The 13,180-nt window shown below is 42.7% G+C and overlaps 2 protein-coding genes across 2 annotated transcripts in view; one reads left to right on the forward strand and one right to left on the reverse strand.

Moving 5' to 3' along the window:
* The first annotated feature begins 1,352 nt into the window (after nt 1–1,352).
* On the forward strand, nt 1,353–2,331 carry LOC112663708 (olfactory receptor 1S1-like). Its single transcript, XM_025452779.3, is given in 2 exon segments — nt 1,353–1,850; nt 1,852–2,331. Coding segments are annotated over 2 exon segments (978 nt in total).
* Nucleotides 2,332–9,853: 7,522 nt separating this feature from the next.
* Nucleotides 9,854–13,180, reverse strand: part of LOC112663707 (olfactory receptor 9Q2-like) — a 51,183-nt gene continuing 47,856 nt past the window's right edge. The window contains 3 exon segments of the mRNA XM_035701884.2: nt 9,854–11,866; nt 11,869–12,348; nt 12,518–12,689. Of these exon segments, the coding sequence (XP_035557777.2) occupies nt 11,391–11,866; nt 11,869–12,348; nt 12,518–12,542 (981 nt within the window). The 5' untranslated portion in view covers nt 12,543–12,689 and the 3' untranslated portion in view covers nt 9,854–11,390.

A 13,180-nucleotide genomic window follows, 5' to 3' on the forward strand; every position in this document is an offset into this window, starting at 1 on the left:
CAGGTATTCAAAAGCCTAGCCCAATTTCAAACTTCAATTTCACATGCTTCAAAGCATGGGTCCTACCCCCGGAGCTCAGGTAGCCTGAGTATGCGTAGTGGGAAGGAAGAATGGAGTGGGTACTAGGATTAAAGTCTTCAAGTCTGCTGCCATGGAAGACTGGCAGTGGGTGAGTTTAATGTGGCAGGCATGCTCTGTCATGACACTATTTGGGGTTCTCCAGAGGCCTCCTTTCCCAGACAACTGCTTCAGGGCAATGAATTTTCTCCCTGATTTTTTTATGATCCCCCTTTCATGAAAGAGCCATTCCATGACCTCACTGCTACAGCTTCCTCTCCTCTGTCAGGTACTTTTTTGGCTGGAGTTCCAACAGCAACCGACAGCACTTACTTGACCTGTGGGAAACTCACCTATTCATGCCATGTCGTGGTGAGGGTGCAGAATTGCCCCCACCCCTGCCACAAGGGCCTAATCCAGTGAGCCTCTCACCTTTAGAAGTGGGACACAAACACAAGTCTTCAGGTTCTTAAGAAGCCCCTTAAACTTTCTCCGTTCTTCACCTAACATCTAGCCATCAGTGAAGCAAATGTCTGGCTTCCCTTCCTGCACACATTGTCCAAGAGCAGCTCTTCTGGCGGCCTCCCCCTAACGAGAGTGTGCAGGAGCACCCACATGGCGGTGTATTTCAGTAAGCACTCCTAACCCCCACCTCATGTCTCCTTCCCAAAAGCTTCACTCAATGACTCTTCCCATTTGTGTCTTCTTAGATTTCAAGATGAAAGTGAATGCTGAGGAAGGGTATAGGGCCATTCTGTTCATTTTTAAGTAATTCCTTTCAGGGATATCTAGCATCTTTAGAATATGGAGTACATCTCGTCTGTTATCCTTGGTTTAAGACATTTAACTATATTTAACTACATTTAACATAACCATCACTCTCAGAGTCATGCTCAAATTTAAAATGTGTTCATGGGATCCCTGGGTGGCGCGGCGGTTTGGCGCCTGCCTTTGGCCCAGGGCGCGATCCTGGAGACCCGGGATCGAATCCCACATCGGGCTCCCGGTGCTTGGAGCCTGCTTCTCCCTCTGCCTGTGTCTCTGCCTCTCTCTCTCTCTCTCTGTGTGACTATCATGAATAAATAAATTTAAAAAAAAAAAATTTAAAATGTGTTCATGGAGAAGTGTCTATGGTGATGGCTGTCTTTCCTTTCTAAGGCATTTCCTGAGTGTCTGCACTGCTGACATAGTTCCTTATTAAGTAGTCTCTTAAAAGTTTGTTTTGCCAAAAACAAACTCCACCTCCTTGCAATGGCCATAGCCAAATGGTACCATACTGGTTTTTCTTTGGGGGCATGAAGACTTTGTGTTTCTTTCTCCAGATCAGCAGATATATGCATCAAGGAAATCGAACCACCATCTCTGGGTTCCTCCTTCTGGGACTCTCCAGCCAGGCTGAGCACCAAAAGCTTCTCTTTGTGCTTTTCCTAGGTATGTACCTGGTCACTGTGGTCGGGAATGGGCTCATCATTCTGGCCATTGGCTTGGATTCTTACCTTCACACTCCCATGTATCTTTTCCTTGCCAATCTGTCCTTTGCTGATATTTCCTCCATATCCACCTCAGTCCCCAAGATGCTGATGAATATTCAGACCAAAACTCAATCTATCTCCTATGAAAGTTGCATCACACAGATGTACTTTTCTATTGTGTTTGTTGTTATTGACAATTTCCTCTTGGGAGTCATGGCCTATGACCGCTTTGTGGCTATCTGCCACCCTCTGAACTATGTGACCCTCATGCAACCCAGAATCTGCGTTTTGCTCACAGTCATTCCGTGGGTCCTCAGTAACTGTGGTCGCCCTAACACACACCCTTCTGCTCATTCCATTGCTCTTCTGTGACAGCAACATTCTCCCACACTTCTTCTGTGACTTGGCTCCTCTGCTCAAACTGTCCTGCTCAGACACAAGTATCAATGAACTCATGTTGTTTATCGTGGGCTCATCAGTTGTCACCTTCCCCTTTGCCTTAATTCTCTTCTCCTACATCTGCATTGTCAAGGCTATCCTGAGAATCTCATCCATGGAGGGAAAACGGAAAGCCTTCACCACCTGTGGCTCTCATTTGACTGTTGTATTACTCTTCTATGGGACCATTATAGGGGTTTACTTCTTCCCCTCATCCACTCACCCTGATGACAGAGATAAGATTGGTGCAGTGCTCTTCACTGTGGTGACACCCATGATAAACCCCTTCATCTATAGCCTGAGGAACAAGGACATGAAAGTTGCCCTAAGAAAGCTCATTAATAGAAAACATTCCTGTCTTTGATGCCCTGGACATCTGAATTCTTTTTATCCTCATAACCATTTGAATGATTCTGCCCAGAGTTTGTGACACTGATGTGACAGTTCAGCTTTAGATCTGCCTCCTATTCTAACCCTTGAGGGGTTGGGGCTTTTCCACATAGCTCTGGTCTTGGAAACAAAGCCCTAACCCCCTTGGTAAGTCACAAGCATAATGCATATCTTGATTCGAATCTATGTTACTACAAATGGGTGAAAATTGTTTATACCTCAGACAATATCAACTGAAGGTAGTACATACAGTCTCTGTTTTACAGCTTTGAAAACAGTTGCTACTAATTCCTTTATTCAATATAGATTTTTCTAGGTCAATTTTTCTCAAAGTTTGTTTTGCCAAAACCACTATCCAGTAAGATGTTCATAGAAAGGTCCCACATCCAAATAATTTGGGGGCAACCCTGAGCTCAGTGAAGCAAAATGTCTTCTCAGAGACATTTGGTACTTCTCAGAGCCTTTGGTATAGTATACAGTTCCAGGAGGATAGTATGGCATGCAGCAATTCTAAAAACTAAACTTAATCATATATAATGTGATTCATCACAAAGTAGTTCATAGGACCAGTATGCAAAGCACATTTGGGAAAATGCATTCAATGAAAAATCAGAGAGCATACATATAGAAGGCATCAGGTCTAGTCCTGACTCTTCCCTGAGTAGTTATGAGATGTAAGGCATGTCAACTCACTTTTTTCAGCCTATTTTCTCATCTATAAAATAAGGCCATTGGTTCCAGTTGTTTCCCACTGAGGGTATATATTAGAATTACCTAGAGGAAATTTCCTAAAGGAATGCACATTCTCAGACCTTGCAGGTGCCTTCTCTGCTCAACCAGCTGCAGTGGTCTTGGGTTCAGTTTGGCAATTAAACTCACAATATATACCAATTGTCAAGCTTTGAGAAAACTGTAAGTAAGGGTACAGGACAGCCACATAACATACACAATGACATCACAGTAGAGGTCTCATGATTCCCAGGCACAGCTTCTAAATATCTTGGTCTTTCCATACTTGGAATGTTCATGGTCATGAGAGAGAGAGTACTCAGTGGGTGTGGACCACCTAGGTTCAGGAAAACTTCAGCTCTGGGGTTCCTTAGGCATTATGCCTTCTTTCTTGACAGTCCCCTTAAGGGTATATGACTACCCCTGTTCTGGTGCAGCTGCATCTCAGCAAACATAAGTTTCTCATCAAATACGGACTCTTCCACAACCAATTTTAACAAACAGATAAAAGTGGTCAAGCGCTTCAAAACCATTACAGCACAGCTGACCTGCCTCTTGGATCCAGCATACATGTAGACAGTTTTGGAACTTATTGCAAGAGGGATTAGACCAACAGTCAAACCTCAGACTTCTTTGAGGCTGAGAAAGGCTACAAACAAAGTTTTACTGTTTGCTTTCCAAAGTTCACCCTGCACCTACTAACCCAGACTCCAGCGAAGGAATCGGGCTCTTATATTCTGGAAACTTCCCTCAGGTGACCTAAAGCATTATTGAACCACATGAACTCTGAGTTCCACTCTTGCTCTGGGATTTCTGCGAATCTGGATGCCAACTGGTTGATGGAGATGTCTGCTGCAGATATCTCTACCTCAAATATACTCTAGAGCTTCCCAGAAGAGCGTGGTCTTTTTCTCTGTCCGATTCTTTTAAAAAATATTTTCAGCTTTGGAGCAAACTATTACTAGTTATTTAATCTAATTCCTCTAACAATTGCATTGTAGTATGAGGAGATTTGGTTCTAAATCCTGGTTTTTCAGGAAGTTGTGATTCAACTGCGTGATCCAAGGAAAATCATTTAATTTACTTAAGCTGTTTGTGGCTAAATGGACATGTATGTCAGACAACTACCATAGTTCTTAGTATATCATGGACACTCGGGGGGAAAAAAAAGTATTCCTCTTTTGTAACTGTCCCCTGGCTCCCAATCTCAATCCACTTGCCCTACCAAACTATGTTTATTTATCCCCAATCTAATAAGACTTCTCTTCTTCTCTAAACTTATAAAAATCTAACCTCTTTAAGAGGAAATATATAATCAGCCACCCACCTTTCTCTCTGGTATCTCAAACTTTTATGCTTAATTTGAGTCTTCATTATAAATTTAAAATCCACTTGCTTTTATATGAGTTACCAAACTAGCCTCTTAGTCCTTCCTCAAATACCTCAGAATCCACCCAGTTCCACCCACAGCTCCCACATGAACCCTGCCTTCACTACTACACAGAAAGCAGTAGAGAGTCTTATATTTGTAATCAAGAGACTTGGAGTCTGTAGCTAACTTACTGTGTGACAAGCCATGTTACCAACCTCAGTTTCTTTCTCTGTAATATAACAATTGGTCTAATATGAACAAAGAAGATACTACAATAGCATTATCATGAAAACCCATTTATGTAGAATAGCATATGCAGAAAGAGATGCCTAGGAAAAGAGTCAACAGAATATTGACAGTGGTTGTTTCAGATCGTGTTTTCCAATAATGGTCACAAGAATATTTCCATCCTTGAAGAACTTTGCCACATCCTCATCAAAAAATGGGAGTCTGTGTCTCTCTCCTTAAACCTGGAGGACTTTGGGGCTGTTTCGACTAATAGAGCACCCTACAAGTTGTCCTGCATGATTTCTAAAATTCTTAGAAAAGCCAGTACAGCCTCCATTTTCCAGCTTCTCAGGACAGCACCTCTGGAGTTCTGAGTTTCCCTGTAAAAAAGTCCCACTACTCTGAAGCCACCATGCTGGAGAGACCATGTGGAAAGGTCTCAGCGAGTCAGAGAGAGATGCCCAAGGAGCTCCAGCTGTTTCAGCCTTTGAGTCTCTGGGTGACTCCCATCAGTCTCCATCATGGGAGTGAGAGAACATTTAGCTGATCCAGTGTCCACATGGGCTGTCAGCACCAGAGACCCCAAGTGAAAACTGCCTAGCTGAGTCCTGTCAACTCCTAGAACTGTGAGAGGTAACAGTAAAATGACTGTCCTTGTTTTAAGTCCCTACATTTTGGGGTGGTTTGTTATACAACAGTATGTAACAAAAATAGTGGGTTTTGTCTCAAAAAATGCAGGGATTTACATAACACTGTTATTGCTTTAACATTTTACACTGACTGTCACTCTAGGAAGAAAAATAATTTTTTTTATTTTAAGAAAGATAAACTATCTTGCCTCTTACACCATCATGCTTAACATGGTTCCAGAATCTTCTCAGTTACAGAAACATCAATTGGGCAGATCTGTAATTTTCTCTCTTCCGGTTTCATCCAGCCCAGTATGTGATAGAATAACAACCAGCAGGGTTAGAACCAGGTAATATGGTTTGAATTGGTCATCATCCTTGTGGGCCAGCCCTCCATTTCCTCTAGCTCCTAGGCTCCAAACCTTATCCAATCTAAGACACAGCTCCATTCTCAGTGAGTAACAGGGAAGCTAATTTGGTAGGGATGGATTTGGATGCAAGTTGGAATTTTGCTTGAGGAAGTGAATTAGGATTAAGTTTAAGACACAAAAGACAAATGATTAAGAAAATAAAGAACCGCAAATTTTTATGAAAGCCTTGACAAGTTTTCACAGAAAAGAGGCATACATCTGGACCTAGATGCCCGAATTCCCCTAAAAGATTCTTGTATTTGTCATCCCAACAAACATCTATGATAAACCTTCTATTTGCCAGGCTCTGGCCCTGGGACTAAAAGGATGGGTAATTCACAGTCTGTGCCCTCGGTGCGTTCACAAACCAGAGAGAGAAACTGACACAAAAATAATTTTAAGTGATTTGTAAGACTGGATAAACAAAGACAATATTTAGCCAATAATTAATGTCATTAGATTTTAGAATACATAAAGATTTTGCGCAAAGCACAGTCAACTGAACTTTATACTATTCTTGTGCTTTTGTGTTAGCCGTACCTGAAAAAAGCCAATTTGTGGCCTTATGAATAAATTAACAGAAATCCCTGCCACCTAAATGGAGGTAACACAAATGCAAGAGAAATGTTTAGAAAAACAAACTGAAAAAAAATCCACACATGGTGGTAGGCATGACTTGTAAAACCTGATTCAGGGAGGAGGCTGGTGGGATGGCGTAACTGGGTGACGGGCACTAAGGAAGGCATTGATGGGATGAGCACTGAGTGTTATACTATATGTTGGCTAATTTAATTTAAATAAAACATTTTTAAAATAAAAATTAAAAAATAAAATAAAGATGCCTGGGCTTTTAAGAGACCTTTACCATAATTCATAAAGATGGAAATGTGGATAACTATCGACAATACGAAATAGAAAAATTAATTGCTCTAATAAACATAAGCACATACAAAAAAGCCTAATGCATAAAGAGTCAGCAGATATGCATTAATTTATTTACTAAACAAGTAAGTTCTGAGTACCTAGTGAGAGTCAAAAGCAAAACAGGACAGTATCATTGCTTTCCTGGCTTTTCCTTCACAGAGGAGGCGACAGACAGGGAATGTATGAATAAATAAATGATGGCCATACTATGATGTAGCAAGAAGGCCTGTGATAAAAAGTGAAGGAGGGTCAGAGGGTAGACAGTGACCCTGCATGGACTAGCTAGCTATTTGAGATGGAAAGGAGAGGAGTTGGGGGAGGCCTTTCTTAGGAATCTGAGTAGAGAACTGAAGAAAATAAGAGAGTGAGCCATGAGAAGATCTGGGTAAACACAGTCCAGGAAAAGGGAAGAGTAGGCGAGAAAGATCCTGCTGCAGGAACAGGGTGGCACCCTCACAGAACAGTGAGCCAGGTGGACTAGGGGGATGAGGGAGGTAAACAGTCATGGTGGTAGCTCGGGACCCAACTTGGCTGAACCGTTTCAGGCCATGGAGAAGATTTTGGGGTTTTTTTGTTTTTGTTTTTTAATTTAAATTCAATTTGCCAACATACAGTAGTATAACACTCAGTGCTCGTCCCATCAAGTGCCCTCCTTAGTGCCCATCACCCAGTCACCCCATCTCCCACCCAACTCCCCTTCTGCAACCATTTGTTTTGTTTCCCAGAGTTAGGAGTCTCCCATGGTTTGTCTTCCTCTCTGATTTTTCCCAACTCAGTTTCCCCTCCTTTCCTTATGGCCCCTTGCACTATTTCTTATATTCCATATATGAGTGGGACCATATGATGATTGTCTTTCTCTGCTTGAGTTATTTCACTCAGCATAATACCCTCCAGTTCCATCCACGTGGATGTAAATGATAGGTATTCATCCTTTCTGATGGTTGAGAAGACTTTGAATTTTATTTAAATATTCTCTGTATTTGATCCATGGAACTGGGTGAAATTACCTAGGGGCGACTACAGAGAGACAGAGAAAGACCTATGACCAAGCCCTGCATGACTCTAACATTTAGAAATATGGATCCAGCACAGAAGTCAGAGAAGCAGGAGCTGGGGAGGCAGGAAACTAGAATAAAGTCAAGTCAGGAAGACTGAGGAAGAAAGTGAAAATTCTTCCAAGAAAAAAGAGGGATCATCTGTTTCAAATATCACAGAAGCCAAACCATCAGCTATTTGATCTTCCTTTGTGATCTGCTCATCACCCCGGGGCAGCAGTCATCCCCAGCAACCTGTCTACCAGTCCCGCAACCTCAGAATCCAATCCACATGGACTCCTAACTCTGGGAAATGAACAAGGGGTAGTGGAAGGGGGAGGTGGGCAGGGGGATGGGTTGACCGGGTGACGGGCACTGAGGAGGGCACTTGACGGGATGAGCACTGGGTGTTATTGTTATACTATATGTTGGCAAATCAAACTCCAATAAAAAAAAAAAAAAGAAGAACAATCCACATGGAAACCACCGCCCGCACAACACTTTCCCAGAAGATGAAAACATCTCAAATTTCTTCTTTGTTCCCATTTTCCTTCCATTGCTTATGCCTTTCTCTCTTTATTCTCCTTTTAATAGAGGAATTTAGATGACTCAGAAGTACAATCTCCTTTTAAAACTGGCATATGGCTTTAGGCAATACCATCTGTGATCTTTTTAACCAACCAAGAATGCTCAGAACATCTTCTACTTTTTTTTTTATAATAAAAGCAATACTATATTGTAACCAAGTACAGTTGATCTTAAAAATACAAGAATCGCCTAACATTCCAAAAGCAATCAATGTAATCTACCTATTAATAAGCACAAAATAGGAGATCCTGGGTGGCTCAGTGGTTGAGCGTCTATCTTTGGCTCAGGTCATAATCCCAGGGTCCTCGCAGGGAGCCTGCTTCTCCCTCTGCCTGTGTCTCTGCCTATCTCTCTGTGTCTCTCATGAATAAGTAAATAAAAATCTTTTTTAAAAAAAGCACAAAATTAAACTATATGATCATCCTAGTGAATAAGAAAAATCTTCTGACAAAATTCAAAATCCATTAATAATTAAAAAAAAAAACTCTCACAAACTAGGAATCAAAGGGAACTCCCTTAAGCTGACAAAAAGTATCTATGAAAACCCTACATAGTGATTGGTGAAAGTTTCTCCTATAATCAACAATAGGAGAGGAACGTGCCATCTCATAATTTCTATTCAGCACTGTATTGGAAAGGAAATAAGTCAGGCAGAGAAAGACAAACACTGTATGATCTCACTTGTATGTGGAATCTAAGAAAACCAAACACAGAAGCAGAGATTGGATTTGATAGATGACAGATAGGTGATAGATGATAGATAAAAATAATTAAATACATATTAAATGGTAAAAAAATAACAATTGGTCAGTGTTTGGAAAGAAATATTGAATTCTTAAGCCATTACTGAAGATTGACAAGAAAGACATGAAGGCAAGGTCGGTGACTGCTTAGAGGCACCATACTGAGGAACTACGAACTACGTATTGGAAGCAACAGAAATCCAGATGCTTCTGAAATGATTTTCTCCAACCTGAGAATTGGAGCCTGGGAGGGACAGAAGGGGAAATTCCCAAAGAATATCATCTGGGAGCACACTCTTTGGAGTGAGACTTGAGATAAGGTACTCTCTGGTCAGCTGCTCCTTGCTGCAGAACTTGGGCAGGTTGTATCACCTGTTTGGCTTCTGTATCCTCCTTTTTGCTAAATGAGATCAATCAGAATGACTTTCCATTCAAGTTGTTAGGACTAAAGTAAATCATTCACATAAAGCTTTTAGCATAGTGCCCAGCATTAATTTGTGTATTTAAGTGTATGTTCCTTTAAGAGCCAAGTTAAAAAAAAAAATTAGTGAACTCCACTTCTGGAGGTGTCTGGACCCAAGGCTGATCTCAGCCCAGAAGAGAGGTTCCAGAGAGCTCTGAAATGAAGAGGCCCGCAGATGCCCACTGGGCTGTGAACCCTGGGACAATCACCATAATCACACTAATTAATGTTTACAGAACTTCACCCAGCACCTTCCTGTTGCCCACATGCACCGAGTTGCCATGAGAATAAATGTGATACACATAAAACCAGGCTCAGAGTAAATGCTCAATAAGTTTTATTTCACAGTTGAGAAAACAGACTGACAGGCCCTCACTAATCTGAAGTCATACAGCTGTGAAGTGACAGCCTGGACACTTTGGTGCCAAACCCTGAGATGTCCTACAACACGAACGCCTCTATCCCTTGCCACAGAAGCTGAGGTGTCAGAGGAACATTTGCATGGCAGTTAATGTTGGAAAAACAGCCCCCAAGAGGCACTCTGTGGGGTTGTTTTACCCATTCTGCAGCTTCTAAGTGATTTGTGCAAAAACACATATAAAGACTGGCGTGTAAACTCAAATCTCTTGGCTCCCAGGGCAATTTTTCCTCTATATCTTCTCCTAAACATGCCCAGCCAACTCTTTTCTAAAAGTTTTGTCCTGTAGGTCCTTAAAATGAAAATTCCTAAAGCTCAAGAAGCTGCCATTTATTTAACGTACACACGTCATTTGCTCATATACGACAACAGGCCCACGCACACACACACATACAGACACCTGCTCTCACATCATGCAATACTAGCACATCAGGGCTGCAAAATAAATATGTTGACTGCCTGATACCTTTACAGATTGGACCTGTATCTTTTCTTTTTATGATAAAAGAAAAAATAAATGTGCAATAACAATAAATTCCAGATTGAGTGACTGAAGATTGTAGAAGCAGACCGTATATGGCAAGTAAGAGCTCAGGCTCCACTGGGCTGGAAGCCCCATTCAACCACTTGCTTCCTGTCCTGGGGAAAATTACTCAGCCTCACTGAATCTCTGGTGCCTCCTCTCCCTACAAAACAGAGCTAAGCCTCCCCATGTCGTGGTGAGAGGTCAGAAAATTCCTGCAGCACACATCACAATTCCTAGAAGGTGGTAACTGTCTGAAAAATGTTAGTTACTATATATAATTTTTTATTATTAGTCAAAATCCACAGAAACATTAAGAAGGAAACAATGAAAGAATAAATGATGGGATTTGGAAAAATCCCTTTGGATCAAAACAGAGGTTGCCTTTGTAGACAGCTTTTGGATTTGCCAAATATTTTTACTTCACTCATTAAGTAAATGCTGTGTACAGCATTCAACAGATATTAGCAAATAAGACAGACATGGTCCATGCATTGGATCCTCAAGAATCTAGTCCTATAAAGTAGGTAAACACACTTGGCAGATAAAAACAAACAAACAAACTGAGAACTAAGGAGGTTGGACACAAAGGTTGACTCTGGAACCTGAGAGTCATGTATTTATTCAACACATATTTACTGGGTGCCTTTTACGTGCTTACTAAGTGCTGTCCTAGGTGCTGTGCTAGGTGCTTGGCTAGGCACTGCACACCACAGAAATGAATCTCACAGATAAAAATGCTTCGCCTCATGTAGTCTACTTTTTAATTGTTGAGACTGAGACAACATCGAATATGCAGCATATAGTATATCAGATGGTGGCAAGTATTTCATAGAATAAGAAGTCATGAAGTGGAGAGGGGAAGTTCGGGTGCAATTTTAAGTAGAGTTGCCTGGGAAAGTTTCCCCAAGTAGGTGCTACTTAAGGATAGGATGGAGAAACGAAGGAACGACATATTTGGCAAGAGTCCATCTAGGTCCTTCCAGAAGCCTTTGGCCTGTTCAGAGCTTTCCTAAACGCCTCCTTCACTTCCTTATTCCTCAGACTATAGATGAAGGGGTTCAGCAGAGGGGTCACCACTGTGTAGAGCACTGACACCACTCGGTCTCCCTCGGAGGGCTGGTCCTCGTTACCTCGCAGGTACATGAAGATGAGGGTGCCGAAGAAGAGGGACACAGCCGTGAGGTGAGAGGCGCAGGTAGAGAAGGTCTTGGCCCGGCCCCCCGCAGAGGGGATCCTCATGATGGCCACAACAATAAACAGGTAGGACACCAAGATCGCCACCACACAAATAGGCATGACAAAGATGGCAAACACAACAATGACCACCTCCTGGGTGTAGCTGTCCCCACAGGTCAGCTTTAACAGAGGGGGAAGGTCACAGAAAATAAAGTCAATCTCGTTGTCCCCGCAGAAGGAGAGGGAGAAGGCTGTGACTGTTCGAACAAGGCGCTGGAGAAACCAGCCCCATAAGCCCCAGCCACGAAGCCCCAGCGCGCCTTCTCGGTCATGATGGTGACATACAGCAGGGGCCGGCACACGGCCACGTAGCGGTCATAGGCCATGAGAGCCAGCAGGTAGCAGTCGATGGAAGCAAAGAAGGTGAAGAGGAAGAACTGAGCGGCGCAGCAGGTGTAGGACAGCGCTGCCCCCCGCTGCAGCAGCACCGCCAGCATCTGCGGCACGATGGTGGACGAGTAGCAGATGTCCACGAAGGACAGGTGGCCGAGGAGGAAGTACATCGGGGTGTGCAGCCGGCCATCCACTCGGATCAGAAGGACCATCCCCGCGTTCCCCAACAAGGTGATGACATAAAAACCCAAAAACAGCAGGAAGAGAGGAAGCCCCCACTCAGGATGCTCGCTGAATGCAGTGAGGAAGAACTCGGTCACGATGGTGTGGTTCCTCCTGGCCATGTGCCTGCGGAGGACTGACAGGAGAGGCAGGTGAGGGGGCTGGAGGCAAGTGCAAGTCATCACAAGTAAGAAAGCTTTAACCAGGGTATCTGAGGGGAGGCACCAGACTCGAACAAAGTTTGGGGTCTAACTGGAAATGGACAAAGCAGAGCTCACTATAAGGTAAGATAAAAAGTCGGGCACCTGGGTGGCTCAGTAGGTGAGGCATCCAACTCTTGGTTTTGGCTCAGGTCATGATTTCAGCTGCAAGAGCTCGGGCCCCACGTCCTCTGGGCTTGGTTCTGGTAGGTGGGGGGAGTGGAGTCTGCTTAAGATTCTCTCTCTCCCTCTGCTCCTCCCCCACTTCTCTTCCTCTCTAAAAAACAATAAAATAAAAAGTGATGAATGCTTCGATTACACTAAGAATGGACAGCAAGCGATTCCCTGACTTACAAGTCAGCTCTTGTATTTGCAACCCTGTCCCCAATTAGCTGTTTGATCTTAAACAAGGCACTTAACCTCTCTGAACCCCAATTTCCTCTTCTGCCAGAGGGGGATCATAATATCTGCCCTACTTACCAGATGAGGTTAATGCATAGATTAAAACAGATGCAAAAGTGCATTGTAAAGCTAAAAGCACTGCATACATATATGGTAGCTATTTAAAATTTTAAATGAATGTTTTAAGGAAGGAAAATTTATATTCTACGAACAAAGGAGCATGAACCAAAAAAAAAGTTTAAAAAGCCCATTAGCAATCAGCAATGGGCTCCGCTTGTAGGAATATTTCTATTCTCAGTCTAAAAGCAGGCATGTTTAACAAATAGCTATTATCCTAATTAGGGGTGGCTGGCTTATTAAGGGTTT

This window comes from Canis lupus, chromosome 18, assembly GCF_003254725.2.
Source record: "Canis lupus dingo isolate Sandy chromosome 18, ASM325472v2, whole genome shotgun sequence".
Taxonomy (NCBI): domain Eukaryota; kingdom Metazoa; phylum Chordata; class Mammalia; order Carnivora; family Canidae; genus Canis; species Canis lupus.